This window comes from Asparagus officinalis, chromosome 8 (genome assembly GCF_001876935.1).
Source record: "Asparagus officinalis chromosome 8, Aspof.V1, whole genome shotgun sequence".
Classification (NCBI taxonomy): Eukaryota; Viridiplantae; Streptophyta; class Magnoliopsida; order Asparagales; family Asparagaceae; genus Asparagus; species Asparagus officinalis.
The window spans coordinates 129,300,618-129,317,314 of NC_033801.1; the positions used below are offsets into that span (position 1 = coordinate 129,300,618).

The following is a 16,697-nucleotide window of genomic DNA, read 5'->3' on the forward strand; positions in this document are numbered from 1 at the left end:
TAGAACTTTTCATGTTCTTTGATGTCTTTAATGCAATTGATTTCAAATTATGTACTATATATTCTAGATATTGTACCCATGTTCATAGGAACCCTCATTTTAGTCCACAACAACGCAAAACGGCAAAACTTTTCTATATGATCAATAGTATTCATGTGTAGAAGGGGTTTAGGTGATTATCATGAGAAGAAAAGGTTGTTTATAAGATTTTATCATATGCAATTTCTTTTATTTGTATTTTTGTGTCGTTACGCGGACCAGTTAGTTAAAAAAAAAACTATCGTAAGTTTTCATTAGAGAGCATTGGATCATTCAATTACAGGATGAGATTTTTTTTGGAGTTTTTTCTTTTTTTTGTTGGGGGGGCTGGGGTGGGAGGTTGTGGGGCGGCGGGGGGTGGGGAGGTACTAGAGCCTTTATTCCTTTTATGGAATAACGGTGACAATTTGTTTAGTTTGCTCCTCCTTCTCATCATCATCTTATCTCAACTTATGCCATAATTTTCTACTCTATATGGGGGCATTGTGGCACTTGTGTGGCAATTGTGTTGACCAATCTCTTTGTTAACCAAAAGATAGACCACCAATCTTATCAGAATCATCCGCCTACGAGCGAGCAGTTCCGAAACCTTCGTATAAGCAAAATTTCAACTTTTCCCTATACTCTTCCTAGAGAAGGGCTCAGCAATATCAGCTGTGGATATTTTAAGCCACAATTAATGCTTAGCTCAATCATGGTATACAAGCATGGATTGTATGTGATCATACAATACGAAGAGGTTTTTTAATTAATAGGTGATCAGATCAATAGAGGTCTAACTATTAATTAGAAGTTTATTTATCATAAATTGATTTAATTAACAATAAGCTCTCGATCTAGGATTCTAATTGTCCTGAATAATGTATTTTCAGGGAGAATAATTTAATGCCGCATAGTTTAAGAATTAATTATTTTGGAAAATTATTACAAAGCACGGTCAGCAAAACAATGGTAATTTGTTAAACATTTAACTAACCGATATCCCTACATAAGAATAATCCAATATAGTTTTTGAAGGCTATACAAGAATTCTAACCAACAACCCTCTTAAATTTAGTTCCTCTAACCATTAGACCAAAACTCCAAAGTTATGGTAATAATCAATGATTATAGTTTTATTTTAATTCTAACATGCCCCTTACGGTAATGATCGAGGATTATAGTTTTTGAAGGCTATACAAAAATTCTAACCAACAACCCTCTTAAGTTTAGTTCCTCTAACTATTAGACCAAAACTCCAAAGTTATGATAAGAATTGAGAATTGTAGTTTTATATTAATTCTAACATGCCCCCACAGGTCGAACACATTTTTTTTACAAGTCAAAACCTGGACTCACGTAGCGGTGTCAATTTTTAGAAAATCTGTATTTAATTTATGACCGGTGGGATTTGAACCTGGGTTGCTCTGATACCATCTTAAATTAAGCTCCTCTAACCATTAAACCAGAACTTCGAAGTTATGGTAAAGATCGAGGATTATAGTTTATATTAATTCTAACAAAAAAAAAATGAGAGAGAGAGAGAGAGGAGGAGCTGTCTCTGTCATACTCAATGTGTAATCCACCACGGTTGAAATTTGCTCCTGAGCCCAAAGATGATGCATACGTTTCATCCATATTAAGGTAAGGAGTAGTTACTAGCTTTTAGAGAGCAGAATGCAGAGGACAACTTGAACGCATCCCCACAAACAAACACAAACACATTTTGTGAGAGAGAGAGAGAGAGAGAGAGAGAGAGAGAGAGAGAGAGCACATCATTGCAACCTCTAATGATTTTGCCTCCATTTCAAGTTATCATAACCCCCCTTGGCCTCGCAATCATATTTCTTCACCAATTCACAATTTACTCCCTCTACGTTATTCTTTTTTGCTCATTTTGCATGCTTAATTATGGGCTCTCACCGCCCTTATTCAAATTTCTATCCACAAAACTAAAGTGATGTCGGCACCTTTATCGTGTGAGTTCTCGAGGGCGCAAATTCATCTTTTGTTACTTGTTGTTGACTTTGCGCTTGGAGACTTGGGAGCGTGTACCGAACGCTGATGATAACTGAGGGGTCTATGCATGGAATCTACATTTGCTTATATTGCGTTTATACTGGTGATGTAATAATTTAAAGTAATTGATATTGATATTGAAATTGGAACGTTAACAAGAAAACAGAGTCTTGGGGTAAGTAGAATCTGTTGCTCTAATGCCAGTTCGTAGTAAGTTGCCGACAAAGCTCTTGTGAAGAAAAAAAAAAGCCCAGCCCAGTAGCAAAAGGTGGTTGTGGTCCCATCCCGGTCGGATTTCGACCGGGAAACGATCCTCTACAGCGTAAATCCAGAGAGGATCCAACCGTCGAACCTGAGGCCGCTTGTCGTGCGCCAGACTAGTTGGCCTGTCTCCTTAGAACTCAAGGATACAGAGTTGTACACTTAGTAATGTCGTGCTTTTGATGCCAAGGGGACTTGGGTTTTCATTCGGACTTAGTCTGCACCCTGCGCATAGCACGACTTTTATTTTTTTATTTCCGCGATAGTAATTTTGTATTTAAATACAGTTTTTGTAAGTGGTACAGTAACATTTTTTAAATGTTACTTTATCCCGCCTGAACTATAATAATAATGTCACGGTAATGTTTTTAAACACTACAGTTCCCACATGTGTTATAATAATAATACTATAATAATTTATTATAGCATGAATAGTGAACATTGAATCCTTCTGCTTGTGCCACAGTAACAATACTATAATTATACTGTAGCATGAATAGCGAATCATTTTATTATAACATGAATAACGAGTCTTGGATCCTCCGGCTTATGCTACGGTAACAATGCTACAGCATTACTATAGCATTTATTATAGCCTAAATAGTAAATCTTGGATCCTCCCATTGTTGTAAAGGAATATGTACGGTCTTCGGGTCCGATTTTATGGATATCCGGATGGGTACGGATGGGTATGACTCAGCTAATTTTTATACTTAGGTCTTGTGTCGGGTCTTTATATGTACAACCCATCTTGTCCTCTACCCGACCCGATTTAAATTTAAATGAAAATTCTCCCGATAGCAGAGATCAAAATCGTTCGCTTTCTTCTGCCCTAAAATTGACGATCTCAAAGCCTCCGCCTTCGGCCCCCGCCTTCGACCTCAGCCGTCTCCATTCAAGCCTCCGCCTTCGACCTCCGCCCTCTGCCTTCAACCTCCGCCGTCTCCAAGCCTCCGCCTTCGACTTCAGCCGTCTCGAAGGCTCCGCTTTCGACCGACTTCAAGCCTCCGCCTTCAAGCTCGACCGACCATCAACAGCGACCTACGAAAATTCTCCTCCTCGGTTTCTTCTAACACTAAGGTGAATTCGAAACTCTAATTTGTTGAATGAAATGCGCTAATCTGTATGATAAAAAATCCTAATTTGCTAGCCCTACGTTGAGTGGAAAGCCCTAATTTATTTGATAAAAGCCCTAATTTGCTATCCTTTATTGACTGAAAACTGAAAAGACCTAGTTTGTTTGACAAATGATTTAGCTTAAAATTTTGTGAAGTTCTAGAGCACATGCACCTTGAATTAAAGTAGCAAGTTATAAGCTAAAACTTGCTTCGGAATTAGGAACTACAAGCTACTAAAATTAGTGCTAAAAAATTTCAACTGATACCTAAGTGCCAATTCCACCCCCATTCCCAATACCCACAAACACACAAATAAATAGAGAATGCACATTGCCACGGTTCAAATCTTTTCTCATTCCTAATGGTTTAAAAATTGCCTTATATGTAGGTTGATGTGCTCATTGACTGCAAACAAGACGTAATGATGATTAAACACATTATTGGAACTAGGAAGTTGAGAAATGGAATCATAAATGGGCTTAATGAGATATCACTTGCTTGTCCTCCGAGAGTAAACGATGGAATCTTTCAAAATTGGCTTGCCTGGTCTTCACAAAAGCGGTGGATGACCAAGAGTAAACGAGTGCAGGACAGAAGCCAGAATAAGAGAGTGCACGACCTTGAAATTGCTACAGAACGATGGAAAGTGATATCGAAGGTGTTAGTTATAATGGAAGTTCTTAGGAAAGAACCGGAACAAATCATACCCTTGAGACGGTTGGAACAATACAAGCAACAAATTAATCTTAGCAAGCCTCACAAGGTTTCTGACTTCATTAAGAAATCTCCAAAGCTTTTTGAGCTCTACAGAGACAAGAAAGGAGTTATATGGTGTGGGCTGACACAGAAGGCCGAAGAGCTCGTCAAAGAAGAGAATAGGCTGCTTGAAGCTCATACAAACAAAGCAGTTGAATATGTCACAAGGTTATTGATGATGTCAGTGGATAAGAGACTTCCAATGGACAAAGTTGCCCATTTTAGAAGAGACATTTGCTTTCCATTTGATTTCAGAACTAGATGGGTTCATATGTTCCCCGAATATTTTAGAGTTGTTAAAAGGGATGATGCTGAGTTCTTGGAGCTTACTTCTTGGAATCCTTCTTGGGCTGTGACAGAAATAGAGAAGAGAGCTATGATGGGGACTAATTATGCGCCTGAGTCTCATTCACCGGGAATTCTTTCCCTTCCTTTTCCAATGAAATTTCCTTCTAATTTCAAGAAAATATTCAGAATTGGTGGAAAAATCGAACATTTTCAGAAGAGAGCGTATCTGTCTCCATATGCTGATGCTAGAGAGCTAACTCCTGGCTCGCAAGAATTTGATAAGCGGGCAGTTGCAGTTATGCATGAGATATTGAGCTTTACCATTGAAAAGAGGCTTGTTACAGATCATCTCACACATTTTCGTAGGGAGTTTGTTATGCCTCAGAAGCTGATGAGAATACTGCTGAAGCACTATGGCATTTTCTACGTTTCTGAAAGGGGAAAGAGGTTCAGTGCATTTTTGACGGAAGCATATGAAGGTTCGGAGTTGATTGATAAGTCTCCTTTATATCTTTGGAAGGAAAAGATCTTGCGTCTCACTGGTTATAGAGGAAGGAGGAAAAGAATTGAGAGTTACAATGGCAGTTCTGATGATGAGGAAGATAAACTTTTCGACGATGATCATGATACTAAACCATCGTTCTTAAAAATCAAGGATGAAGAAGATGTTGATACACTTGAGGATGCTTCCCTTGCAGAGGATTCTGAGATGGATATTGGAGATGTGTTTGAGGAATACTAGGATACGTGATGCCATTTAAGGTTAGTTATTTGCTTGATGGTGAATTTCTTGATAATTTTCTGATATTTCAGCATCTTATTTATTATCCACTGCATATCATGCATAACAACTTTTAGTATTTTCTTTTGTTCCTCCTAGTGCAAGCATTATGTATTAGTTATTTCCTAGTGCAATGATAAGTAAGCAAGTGTGGTTCCGTTTGGTAGGGCGTCCCCCGGAAGCGACACATTACATCGATGTCACCCCTGGTGTAATGACAAGTAAGTAAGGGTGTTCCAAGAATTTACAATTCTCTAATAGGGTACCTAATAGTATTCGTCATAGACTAGAACGGTCTAAGGGGGAAAATGGTAGGAGACTTTTACAAGAAAATAGAGAATTGCTACTTGGATATAGGTACACTTATCGGAAAGACAATGGAATTAGTGGATGTCATGATTAGAAAAAAGATAAATATAACTTGTTTACAATAAACTAAATGGATAGGTGAAAAATCTAGAGAAATTGAAAAGACCAGATATAAATTTTGGTACACGGGAAAAAAGAAGAATAGGAATGAAGTGGGAATACTTGTAGATAATATAATAAAAGAAAGTGAAAAAATCTAGAGAAATTGAAAAGATTGGATATAAACTTTGGTACACGGGAAAAGAGAAGAATAGAATTAGATTTTTTTGAAATTTTTATATATTTTTTTTACACGGAAAAGAGAAGAATAGAATTAGATTTTTTTTGAAATTTTTATATATATTTTTTCCAAATGATTTAACTCATGGGTAGATGCACAGAGTTTTCTACATTTTTTTAATATTTCCCCAAATTTTCGTTTCAGATTTTATCCAATTTTAAATCCTTCTAAATAGCAGTCAATATTGGAGTAATTACTTATTGTTTGATTAATCCCAACAAAAAAGTTATTTTTTCTTAATCCCAACAAAAAAGTTATTTTTCCAGAGTCAATTTAAGATTTTTACTCTTAAATGAGAAGTTTTCACCTTTGACTAATTTCTAGCTGATATTTGTACTTCAGTTCGATTCATCAATGGCAGCCTTTCAGTTATCTGGATCCGTAGTCACTGGAAAAGTCCCTTCTTTCAATGGGCTTCGCCTCTCTAAAACCACATTTGCCGCCCCCTCATCAGTTGGAGCTTCTGGGCTCGGCATCGTACAGAGGTCCTACAGGGGTTTTGTTGTCAAGGCTGCCACTGTTGTTTCCCCCAAGGTATACATCTAACTTGTGTCTGATTTTTCAAATATGAAGTTTTTTTTTATTTAGTATCAATTGGTTCTTGTTGGTACTCGTTAAAAGGGCTTGGATTTTTAGGGTATTTTACATGATTTTTGAAGTGGATTTTTTTGGATTTTTAGCGAATTTATGATTTAGGAAGTAATGGTGATATTAGCTCATATTAAGTAGGTTTTAAGTAATATTTAATTTTTAACTTGTTATATTAGCTGATTTATGAATGGTTTTGTTGGAATTATTCTGTTCAAAATTGTTACTATAATTCCATCCCGTTTTTCCTAAACAAAGATCATATATTTATTGAACCTTTGAGCTTTTAGGAGCAAAAAATTCCTTTTATTTCTTCCCAGAAGGAAACAAAATTACCTTGCTTTTGCGTGACAGGGTGGGGAATTTGTTGATAATATAAAATTGACATAAGAGTTATAGATTATAACTGTCTTTAGAATAAGGCTAGCAATTGAGGACACTTCAGACCTAAACTCAAAGGACAAAGCAAAGCCAAAAAAGAGCTTGGCATATGCATATTTTCATATAAATTCATGATAGCATAGCAGAAGAGGGTTGAGTACCTAAGAATTGAAGAAAGTATACTTTGTTGATGATGCAGGAGAGAGAAAAACTATCAATTCAGAGTTATGGCATGCTTGTGCTGGACCTCTTGTGTCTTTGCCTCCAGTTGGCAGCCTTGTGGTCTATTCCCCTCAAGGTCATAGTGAACAGGTGAGTTCTTTATCTCAATTTTATTGCACAAATTTTATCTAATATTGGCATCTAATAGTACTGCTTATTGCTATTTCAGGTAGCAGCTTCAATGCATAAGGAGATTGATAGCGTCCCAAGTTATCCCTCGTTGCCATCTAAGCTTATATGTGTTCTTGTCAGTGTTACCCTTCATGTATGATCGAAACGTTACAAGTTAGTTTAGTATGCGTTTATGTTTTTTTTTTTTACTCATGTGATATGCTACCTTATTTCAATCAGGCTGATGCTGAACTGATGAGGTTTATGCACAAATGACTCTTCAACTTGTTAACAAAGTAGGCCAGAAATCACATTGATTTAGTTTGTTTTGTCTTTATAAGTTATATAAATATAAATATAAATGCGCACAAGCTTTTTTTTTTTTAATTTCCGTATTATGTTGTTGATGATGTTTGTATAGCATGATAAGGAGGGATTACCAGCATCTGAAATGGGTCTCAAGCAAAACAAGCATCCTGCAGAATTCTTTTGCAAGACACTTACAGCAAGTGATACGAGTTCTCATGGTGGATTTTCAGTACCTCGGCGTGCAGCTGAAAAGATATTTCCTCCTTAAGTATGTTTATGTTTCTTTATTTATTTGTCTTTAAGAATAAACTGCAGAGAACCCTCCTCATCTATGCCTTTCAGTAACACTTATCATCTGCCAACTAAATTATTAGTGCTTACCCCTCCTGGATTGGCATTTTGAGAAGTAAAAATTTCAGATAAGCCTTGAGGGTTAATAAGTTCTACTAAAAAAGTTGAGGGGTGATATGTTCTACTAGGTATAGAGTGAGAGAGAGGTATTTGCGGTTTACCATTTATCATCCTTGCTCGTGAAGTAGAAAGGCTATATATCATATTTGATGTGAGACTTACTAGGATAATGTGCTTCTTAGGATTTTACAATGCAACCGCCTTGTCAAGAATTAGTAGCGAAAGATTTGCATGATGTTTCATGGGCATTTCGACATATCTATCGAGGTGTGTGTCTTTTTCCTTTTTTTCTTTACATTCATGCTTCTTCATGGAATGATTTGGATGATTTTGGACTTGCACATTATTCAACTTTTAACTTATTCACAAAACGAGCCATAGGAAAGAAGTACCGTCTTTGCTAGAAAAGTTCAAATTGGTATTACACGAAGACCTCAAGACTATAGGCACATATCAACCATCAATAACCTAAATGAAGAAATCAAAGGGATATTCTTCTAAATTGAAAATGCATAGACTAAATAGCTCAAGACCAAGGGGATCATTTGCAAACCAAAGATCTAAAATAGCACACTTTTACATTCAGTCTGCATGCCTGCACAACACCCTCCTTTACTTGAATGTCAATTAATTACATGCTTCTTTAGAGTGTGTTCAAGTATATGTTGAACCTTTCAAGCAGCGTGGATCAATAACCTTATTAAAATAGGTACTAGGCTTCGAAGAAATGGTACTAAATTATTATTTATCATAATAAACCATATTTGGGAGCAATTTTCCTTTTTTAACTGTATCTGTTGCCTTTGCAGGTCAGCCGAAAAGGCATTTACTGACTACAGGTTGGTGTGTTTGTTAGTACCAAAAGACTTTTTGCTGGAGATTCTGTCCTCTTTATACTGTATTTTAATGTATACATGTGATAATATTTGTTCAGTATCTATGTTTAAGTATCTCTAACAGAGGATACCATTTTCTTTATATCAGAGACGATAAATCACAGCTTCTCCTGGGAATTAGGCGTGCTAATAGACAACAGCCTGCTCTAGCATCATCGGTGCTATCTAGTGATAGCATGCATATTGGAATCCTTGCTGCGGCTGCTCATGCTGCTGCAAATAACAGCCCATTTACTATCTTTTATAACCCGAGGTATGAACTTGTATTCTTTAAAGAGATCATCTCACACATTTTGAACGATATATTTGTATTAAGCATTATTGATTCCTCACCAGACTAGCATTTTTACATTTATATTAAAAGGATGATGAGTTCAAAGCTAGATATGTGGTTAGGCCACCTAATATTACTGTGCTAACTATTCATGAGGAAAAGAAAGAAAAACCACCTTCAGAATTGATGTTTTGAACGTACTACCTCTCTCGTTATATTTTTGCAGAAAGAACCCCTTAGTGAAAATGTTGTCACTCTTTTACTCTCAGGGGCCTATTTGTGAGAAAACAATTTACTCTTTCTCAAGGGTAAAAAGTAAAAAGAATTGCAACCCGGGGTATCTATCTGTGACAACTAAACTACAAGGGTATTAAATTCAAAACAACGATACTATGTACAATTGACCCAAGAATAAAAACAAAACCTTGCTGACATGAGGTTTCTTCTGAGCTCGTTGCAAGACTGGATATTTGTGCATGTAAATGTTAGATAAATGGCAGGTTATGATTTCAAAGGTTGAATCTTTCTTTGCATTTCATAGGTTCAAAAGCGTGGATCTGTTGGAAGATCCATCGATGTCACCCGTTACAGAGGCTATGATGACCTACGTCAAGTCAAGTCCTAGCTCGCATGTTTGGAATTGAAAGGCAACTCCGAAGACCCTCATAGAACCGATTGGAAACTAGTGTACGAAGATCATGAGAACGATATTCTGTTGGTTGGAGATGACCCTTTGGAGTAAGTTCACATCTAAATTTAATGAATTTTATATAGTTTTTTATTTTTGATGTTCATGATATTTGTCCTGTATTATGTGCGCGTAGGGAGTTTGTGACCTGTGTTCAGAGCATCAAGATACTGTCAGCAGCAGAGGTTCAACAGCTGCATCATTTCATTAGCGAATGAAATAGAGGTTTCGGGGAGAGGTCTGGATCACTGTATTCAAGATGTTTTGTTGTAACCATAGAAATCAGATAGTGCTAAATATAAAACGCTTTAGGTGAAAGTATATCATTATATAACTGTAGGCTCTAGTAACACAGGAGAGAGTACTGATGCTGAGGAGTTCAAAGTTTTTGTTATAAAGGGAATGTTTTCTGGTTTACGTGAGCATTGTTCATTAAGTTGGGCTCTCAACATATATATAAAAGGGGTGTTTTCTGATTTATTCGAGCATTGTTCATCAAGCTGGGTTCTCAATATATGTATGTGATTTTTTTTGCTGAGTGGCTTCTTCGCTAGTCTATGTTGGGTTCTCAACACGTATATGTGTTTCTTTGGCCTTGGTAGTAGGGGTGGAAATGAACCAAATAATTAATAAATGGTTCGATAATTGTTCGAATAACTATTTGGTCATATTCGATTCGATAGTTCATTTATCATTAAACAAATATTTTTTAGTATTCGAGTTTATTAACGAATAGAATTTAACCAGATGTATATTCGATTCGTTTGTCTATTAAATATTCGTTTAAAATTTGATCATAGCTTATTATTTGTATTATTGCACATATGATATATTTTTAACCCACTTACCATTTCTACTTAAATTTTATATATAGATTTTAAGACTTAAATAATCTTAAATCTGTTTTCTAATTAAAATTTTGATTTATATATATATACATCATATATTATAAAGAAATAATTTTTATTTATAAATTTTAATACTATTTGAAAATTAAACTCTTTAGCGAAATAAATATACTTTGATATTCGATAAGTATTCGTGAATGTTCATGAATATTTATCAAATACCAAGTATTCGAGTTCGAATTCGAAAAACTAGATATATGAATAATAGAGTCCGCATTCGAATTCGATAATTTTAAACAAATACAAATATGAACACCTTAGTATTTGATTCGATTCGATCATTTACCACCCCTACTTGGTAGTTTCTTCGCTAGTCTATGTTTCATCAGCATCTGCTCAATCTTCCAGTCATATTCAGTTTAAATAAATTAAGAATTAATTACAGCTTGGAACTATTTTTTTCGTTATGGGATTGAAGCGTCACATAGTTTCATAAGAACTATGTGCAATAAATTACCTTTTGTCCTGTATTTAACTGGCAAAAAAGACTCTTAACAAAATGGCTCGAGATGGAAGCCACAAACCCAACAATGTCTACAGTAGATGCGAATGATTTTTCACTCACCGACGTTCCCACACAAAATCATAGACATTTAGTGCAGAAACCTTGAAACCAAGATGAAAAGTCTTTAAGAAATGGGAAACCGGAAAATTACAAAACAGCCGAGAACCTAAACTACTTCAGGCAATACATTATGCTGGGACTCGAGCTGTAGAAAAGTAATGACCACTCAAAACTGAAAGATATTAGATAACGCACCGTCACTGAACCAAACTACAAAAAAGCTGCAATGGCCTCTTTTTGCCTCTGAACTAAACGCAAAATCTTCAAGAGTTCATGCATTCTCCAAAACAAAACTATAAAGCAATGCTATGTGGTTCTAGGAGAGAACAGCCATGACATCCGAAGCTCTAAGGGCAATGTAGTCGGAACCATCAGCACTCTTGAACTCATTCCCCGCATACTTGGAGTAGAGAACAGTGCTGCCTGCTGCGATGGTCAGCGGTTTTCTGTTGCCCTCCTCATCCAATGTTCCAGGTCCAACCGCAACGACCTGATTCAAAACAGCAAAATATAAAAAAAGAATCAATCATCATATCAAATGTGTCACTTGCATTTATACGCTTTTCCTTATCTGAAGGCTCTAGGTTTTGGAACCGATTAAGTGCAAATACACCCCTGTACTATTGCCTGGTTGCATACAGAACCCCATGTAGTGAAATTGTTGCAGATAGACCCACGAATGGAATTCTCTCCCCTTTTCACCCTCAGAGACAAAATTAATTTTTGACAAATAGACTCCTGAGGGTAAAAGAGTCCAAAATATTTCCCTTGAGGGATCTATCTGCAAATTGGGTGAGAGTACTCGGAGTCTATCCACAACAAAAGAACTCAAGGGGGCCTATTAACAATTAACACTTGTGAAAATGAATTCCAGGGCAACTGGGAACTGGGCTCTTCCTGGATTTTCCACATAAGTTTTTGAACTCCAAAGTTATGGCATCGTCGTGGTTGAAGGAGAAGGAAAGGCAATCTTACCGTTCCAATGGAGGGTTTTTCCTTGGTAGCTTCGGTTAAAAGCAAACCTCCAGCAGTTTTCTGCTCAGCTTCAGCAACCTGAAACACAAAATGGATGTGAAGATCTAATTTTATGACCGAAGGCTAGCCTTGGAAGTTAATTTCAGATTCCAAGTCAGCTTAATTATTTGTAAGATTAATGGTCAAATAGATTTTTAAGAAACCAGTAATCTGTAATCTGATGGATTGCTTCACTTGGTCGAATAAGTTGGTACATTCTATGACTATTATTTGGCACCCAAAAGAACTATCAGCAGGCACATGGACTTTGCTTACATGTGCAGTTTGTTTTATACAACAACATTATTTATATATAAATTAGAGTAACAAGAATTTGCACGTGAACACTGACCAGGAATCCAGTGATTCCTAATTACGAAACCGAAAATCCCGCAAGTGATAGTTTCTGGAATTCCTGAGACTACTATGTTTTATACAATCTTCCCTCAATGATCTTTGGCAAAACCATAATGCAGCTGGAGATCAATTCAGAGATGCACAACATATCATCAGTAGTCACCAATCACCATTGATTTTTTATTGTCATTGTATGTCACAGAATTTCTAAAGCATACTCATTATCATCACACCATATTGCTGCAAGCTAGCATTTTGGCATTGGGCGCATCAAACTTGAACCATGTGTTGTGATAAAATAATGTACTCTCTTACCGTATCTTACATTTGTATTCAATACAATTAAAGCAGTCACTAACATAATTAAGGAACACAAATCATATCACAGCACGCAGGTCTTTACAGATCGGATGTCAAACTAACGTGGTACAACTAAGAACATGTCCAAGATAGTTATCAGAAAGAAAACTTACAGCTAATTTCTGTCAAGATGGAGTGCACGATGACATAATTCAGTCGCAGGAACATAAGGAAATTAAGGTTTAACAGATTATCAACCATGTCAATTAAAACTTATGTTTGCCTCTTATCATGTTTCCAACATTGGGCAACTATTACATTTCAATTATCAAATATGTCCTAACATCTATCACACAATTCTTCTCATTTCTAGTGACAAACTAAGTTGGAAGTTTCAGCAAAGCTGACTATCTAAAAGATCCTCTACGGGCAGAAGCTGAGGAAAAGTAGTACTAAACAATAACACACAAGGAATACTGCTCACATAATTGCAAACATAATTGTAAGGATAGAAATTTAACCTTGATAAGGACCCGGTCGTTTAGAGGCTTGAGATCCTTAACATCTTCTGTTTCAAGAACCCCTACAACATCATCCTCCTTCAAAATAAGATGATTAGCTCCATTAAATTCCAGTTCCGTCCCTGTATACTTAGAATACACCACTTGTTTTCCAGTCTGTGTATAAAAAGTTAGTTTTTATCAGTTCAAATAGAACCAAGTAAAGATTGATCTTTTAATCTAATTGAAACAGCATCTTAGCAGATATATGAGAAATAACCCAAAACAATTATAATAGCCATAAAACCATAGTACCAGAGATTCATAAGAGCTACCTCAAGACTGATGTCAACTTTGGCCTTTCCAATGGTTTTGCCTTCCCCAATAGCAACAACCTCACCTGCCTGAGGTTTAGTCTGTGCAGTGGTCGGAAGTAAAATGCCGCCCTGAGTCTTTTCTTCAGAAGTCTTTATTTTTATAAGTATTCTATCACCCAAAGGCTTGACGGAGGTGTACTGCACATAGTTCATAAACCCCATGAATGTAACGCACGACATTCAGTCAAAATCCTATTATACTCGCACTGTATTAACACAATCCTTGCTAGAAATATACTCTAGTTCAATTGATTCATAAGCTCATAAAAATTAACATGAACATCTCACGCAGTACTTTTAGATTCTTCATTATTATTAAATGTTACTTCTAGTAAATACCATTTTCAACCAGTCTAACATACCATATGGAAAGTTAATTACCATATTGCAATTTATATGCATGAAAATTCACGCCTTCCCCTCGTAAAATCATTAAGATATCAATATAATTCCCTAAAAGATTCTACTTATCATCCACAATGCAATGGGTCTCTATAATAGTCTTTAGAACATAAATTTTGCATATTTGCCTTCGAATCGTTCTCCATGCTAAGGTTCCAATATACTTTTATAACTTCCAAATTTCAACAAGAATACCCCTTTAAATTACTCCAGGAATCAGTTGATGTAACAACAAAAATAACAAAGAGTTGCCCCAAATATAAGCGGTCATTACATGAATCATATTCTTACATATAATTCTATTATGGGTCATTTCCTCCGTTAAGTAACTATTATCATATCCTTCTTAATTGATTTTATCTAAGTTCTTTTAGGTCTACCCATATCTCTCTTTACCTTGTTCACTATAATATTATCATTTTCCCCAACAGGTGCATTAAATGTGTCTGTCGTACATGACCAAACGGTATCAATCGATTCTTGTTTTCTATCCTCACTAGCAGCACTAGCAACTCTAACCCCTATGAATGCACTCATTGCTTATCCTACCGTTTAACGAGTACCAACAAGAACCAATTGATACTAAATAATAATAAAAAAACCTTCATATTTGAAAAAACAGACACAAGTTAGATGTATACCTTGGGGGAAACAACAGTGGCAGCCTTGACAACAAAACCTCTGTAGGACCTCTGCACGACGCCGAGCCCAGAAGCTCCAACTGATGAGGGGGCGGCAAATGTGGGTTTAGAGAGGCGAAGCCCATCGAAAGAAGGGACTTTTCCAGTGACTACGGATCCAGATATCTGAAAGGCTGCCATTGATGAATCGAACTGCAGTACAAATATCTGCTAGAAATTAGTCAAAGGTGGAAACTTCTCATTTAAGAGTAAAAATCTTAAATTGAATCTCGAAAATTAACTTTTTTGTTGGGATTAATCAAACAATAAGTAATTACTCCAATATTGACTGCTATTTAGAAGGATTCAAAATTGGATAAAATCTGAAACGAAAATTTGGGTAAATATTAAAAGAATGTAGAAAACTCTGTGCATCTACCCATGAGTTAAATCATTGGGGAAAAAAATATAAATTTTTCAAAAAAAAAACAGAGATGAAGTGCCGAGAAAATACCAATTGTTGAAAGAATTGAAAGGTGCCCAACACATTAAACGAAGAAGTGATGTAGAATTTTCGATCAAAATCTCACCTTTGTATCACTCTCTTCAGTGAGAAGATAAGGTCTTTTGACCAAATTAGAAACTTTCGAGAAACCCTAATCGAGATCAATTGCGGAGACGCTGCCGGGTTTATCTAAAGACTTGCGTATGATGTTCCTTCTGCACTAATTTACTAACCTCTTCCTCTCCATAATTGCATTCAATTAATTTCCACATTTCGTCTGATTTGCTGGTGGATAGTAAGCCATTCGTTCACATTTGTGTTTGCAGTTTTAAAGCTCCCAAATTTATATTTTGCATGTACTTTTTTTATCCATGATTTTTTTGGGGGATAAATTTTGAAAACAGACTCTTTTGCAAAAATATTCTCAAAAAAACACCCGTTTTGAAAATATTCTCAAAAAAAGATCCAGTTTCAGCCTGAAACTGGATCGTTTTTTACGAAAAATGTTCACAAACTTCACGGGAGTTGAACTCCCGTGAAGTTTTGTTATGAAAAAAACTTCACGGGAGTTGACTTCACAAAAAAACGACCCAGTTTCAACGAAGTAGGAAACTAGGTCGTTTTTTAAAAATAAAGTAAAAACGGGTTTTTTTTAAGATGAAAGTTTAACTTTTTAAATAGATGAGAAGCATACTGGTAGCAATTTTTCTGTAGCGTTTAAAATACCGATAGTCAGCAATTCATTCGTTCACATAATGAATCCTGACTGTTGGTATTTTAAATACCGACACTAATTCATTCATTACGTGCGGTACACACATAATGAACAGTTTACACACATAAGCAATTTTTTTTCTGTAGCATTTATAATACCGACAGTCAGCATTCATTATGATAATAGTTACTTAACGGAGGAAATGACTCATAATAGAATTATAGTGAAGAATATGATTCATGTAATGACCGCCTATATTTGGGGCAACTCTTTGTTATTTTTCGGCGTCCATCTTAGCTTTGATTCTTATGCTGCCGCGGTTCAAATCTTTTCTAGTTCCTAAACGTTCACTAAGTTGGAAGGAGAAAGAATCTTTTTGAATAAGGTCACTACTGGGGTAAAAAAGTGAAGAAGAAAGAATCTTTTTGAAATGGATAAAGTCAGATAAAAATATCTTAGATAATAAAATATCAAAGGAGCAGTGTATTTTTCTAAGAAGAAATTTTCTAAACAATCCCATTTATAATTTTTTTTTAAAAATAGACTCCCTTGAGTTTTTTTACAAAAAATAACTTATTTTGTCTTAATCCGTTTTTTAAATAGCCGGGGTTGCCAACCCCGACTATTTAGTGCATAGAATGTTAGGGTTTAAGGTTATAATTAG

General features: G+C 35.8%; 2 protein-coding genes across 8 annotated transcripts; one reads left to right on the forward strand and one right to left on the reverse strand.

Moving 5' to 3' along the window:
* LOC109819774 (protein ROOT PRIMORDIUM DEFECTIVE 1-like) lies at positions 3,104 to 10,250 on the forward strand. Of its 4 annotated transcripts, XM_020385651.1 has the most exons (13): positions 3,104 to 3,378; positions 3,805 to 5,222; positions 5,409 to 5,462; positions 6,233 to 6,424; positions 7,059 to 7,171; positions 7,251 to 7,346; positions 7,433 to 7,488; positions 7,614 to 7,769; positions 8,095 to 8,179; positions 8,722 to 8,751; positions 8,897 to 9,061; positions 9,624 to 9,820; positions 9,907 to 10,250. In XM_020385651.1, exon 2 carries the CDS (start codon positions 3,838 to 3,840, stop codon positions 5,200 to 5,202), a length of 1,365 nt encoding a protein of 454 aa, XP_020241240.1. In that variant the 5' UTR covers positions 3,104 to 3,378; positions 3,805 to 3,837; the 3' UTR covers positions 5,203 to 5,222; positions 5,409 to 5,462; positions 6,233 to 6,424; positions 7,059 to 7,171; positions 7,251 to 7,346; positions 7,433 to 7,488; positions 7,614 to 7,769; positions 8,095 to 8,179; positions 8,722 to 8,751; positions 8,897 to 9,061; positions 9,624 to 9,820; positions 9,907 to 10,250. The 4 variants fall into 4 exon arrangements, with proteins under 4 accessions (XP_020241240.1, XP_020241241.1, XP_020241239.1 ...); XM_020385652.1 differs by lacking the exon at positions 5,409 to 5,462 and having other exon boundaries at positions 8,078 to 8,179; XM_020385650.1 differs by lacking the exon at positions 5,409 to 5,462.
* LOC109820123 (20 kDa chaperonin, chloroplastic) lies at positions 11,221 to 15,553 on the reverse strand. Of its 4 annotated transcripts, none has more exons than XM_020386204.1 (6): positions 15,404 to 15,553; positions 14,835 to 15,026; positions 13,750 to 13,929; positions 13,436 to 13,591; positions 12,219 to 12,296; positions 11,221 to 11,733 (listed from the first exon to the last, which is right to left on the reverse strand). In XM_020386204.1, the coding sequence occupies exons 2-6, from the start codon at positions 15,012 to 15,014 to the stop codon at positions 11,560 to 11,562; spliced, it is 768 nt and encodes a 255-aa protein (XP_020241793.1). In that variant the 5' UTR covers positions 15,015 to 15,026; positions 15,404 to 15,553; the 3' UTR covers positions 11,221 to 11,559. The 4 variants fall into 4 exon arrangements, with proteins under 4 accessions (XP_020241793.1, XP_020241792.1, XP_020241795.1 ...); XM_020386203.1 differs by having other exon boundaries at positions 14,835 to 15,041; positions 15,404 to 15,510; XM_020386206.1 differs by lacking the exon at positions 15,404 to 15,553 and adding an exon at positions 15,328 to 15,348.

Bases quoted from the DNA above. Each gene is read 5' to 3' on its own strand.
- LOC109819774 (XM_020385651.1), top strand. From the start codon at position 3,838: ATGATGATTAAACACATTATTGGAACTAGGAAGTTGAGAAATGGAATC.
- LOC109820123 (XM_020386204.1), bottom strand. From the start codon at position 15,014: ATGGCAGCCTTTCAGATATCTGGATCCGTAGTCACTGGAAAAGTCCCT. The intron at 12,297-13,435 runs GTTAAATTTCTA...TTTGTGTTTCAG, and splicing joins ACGACCGGGTCCTTATCAAG to GTTGCTGAAGCTGAGCAGAA. The intron at 11,734-12,218 runs GTAAGATTGCCT...GTTTTGAATCAG, and splicing joins AAAAACCCTCCATTGGAACG to GTCGTTGCGGTTGGACCTGG.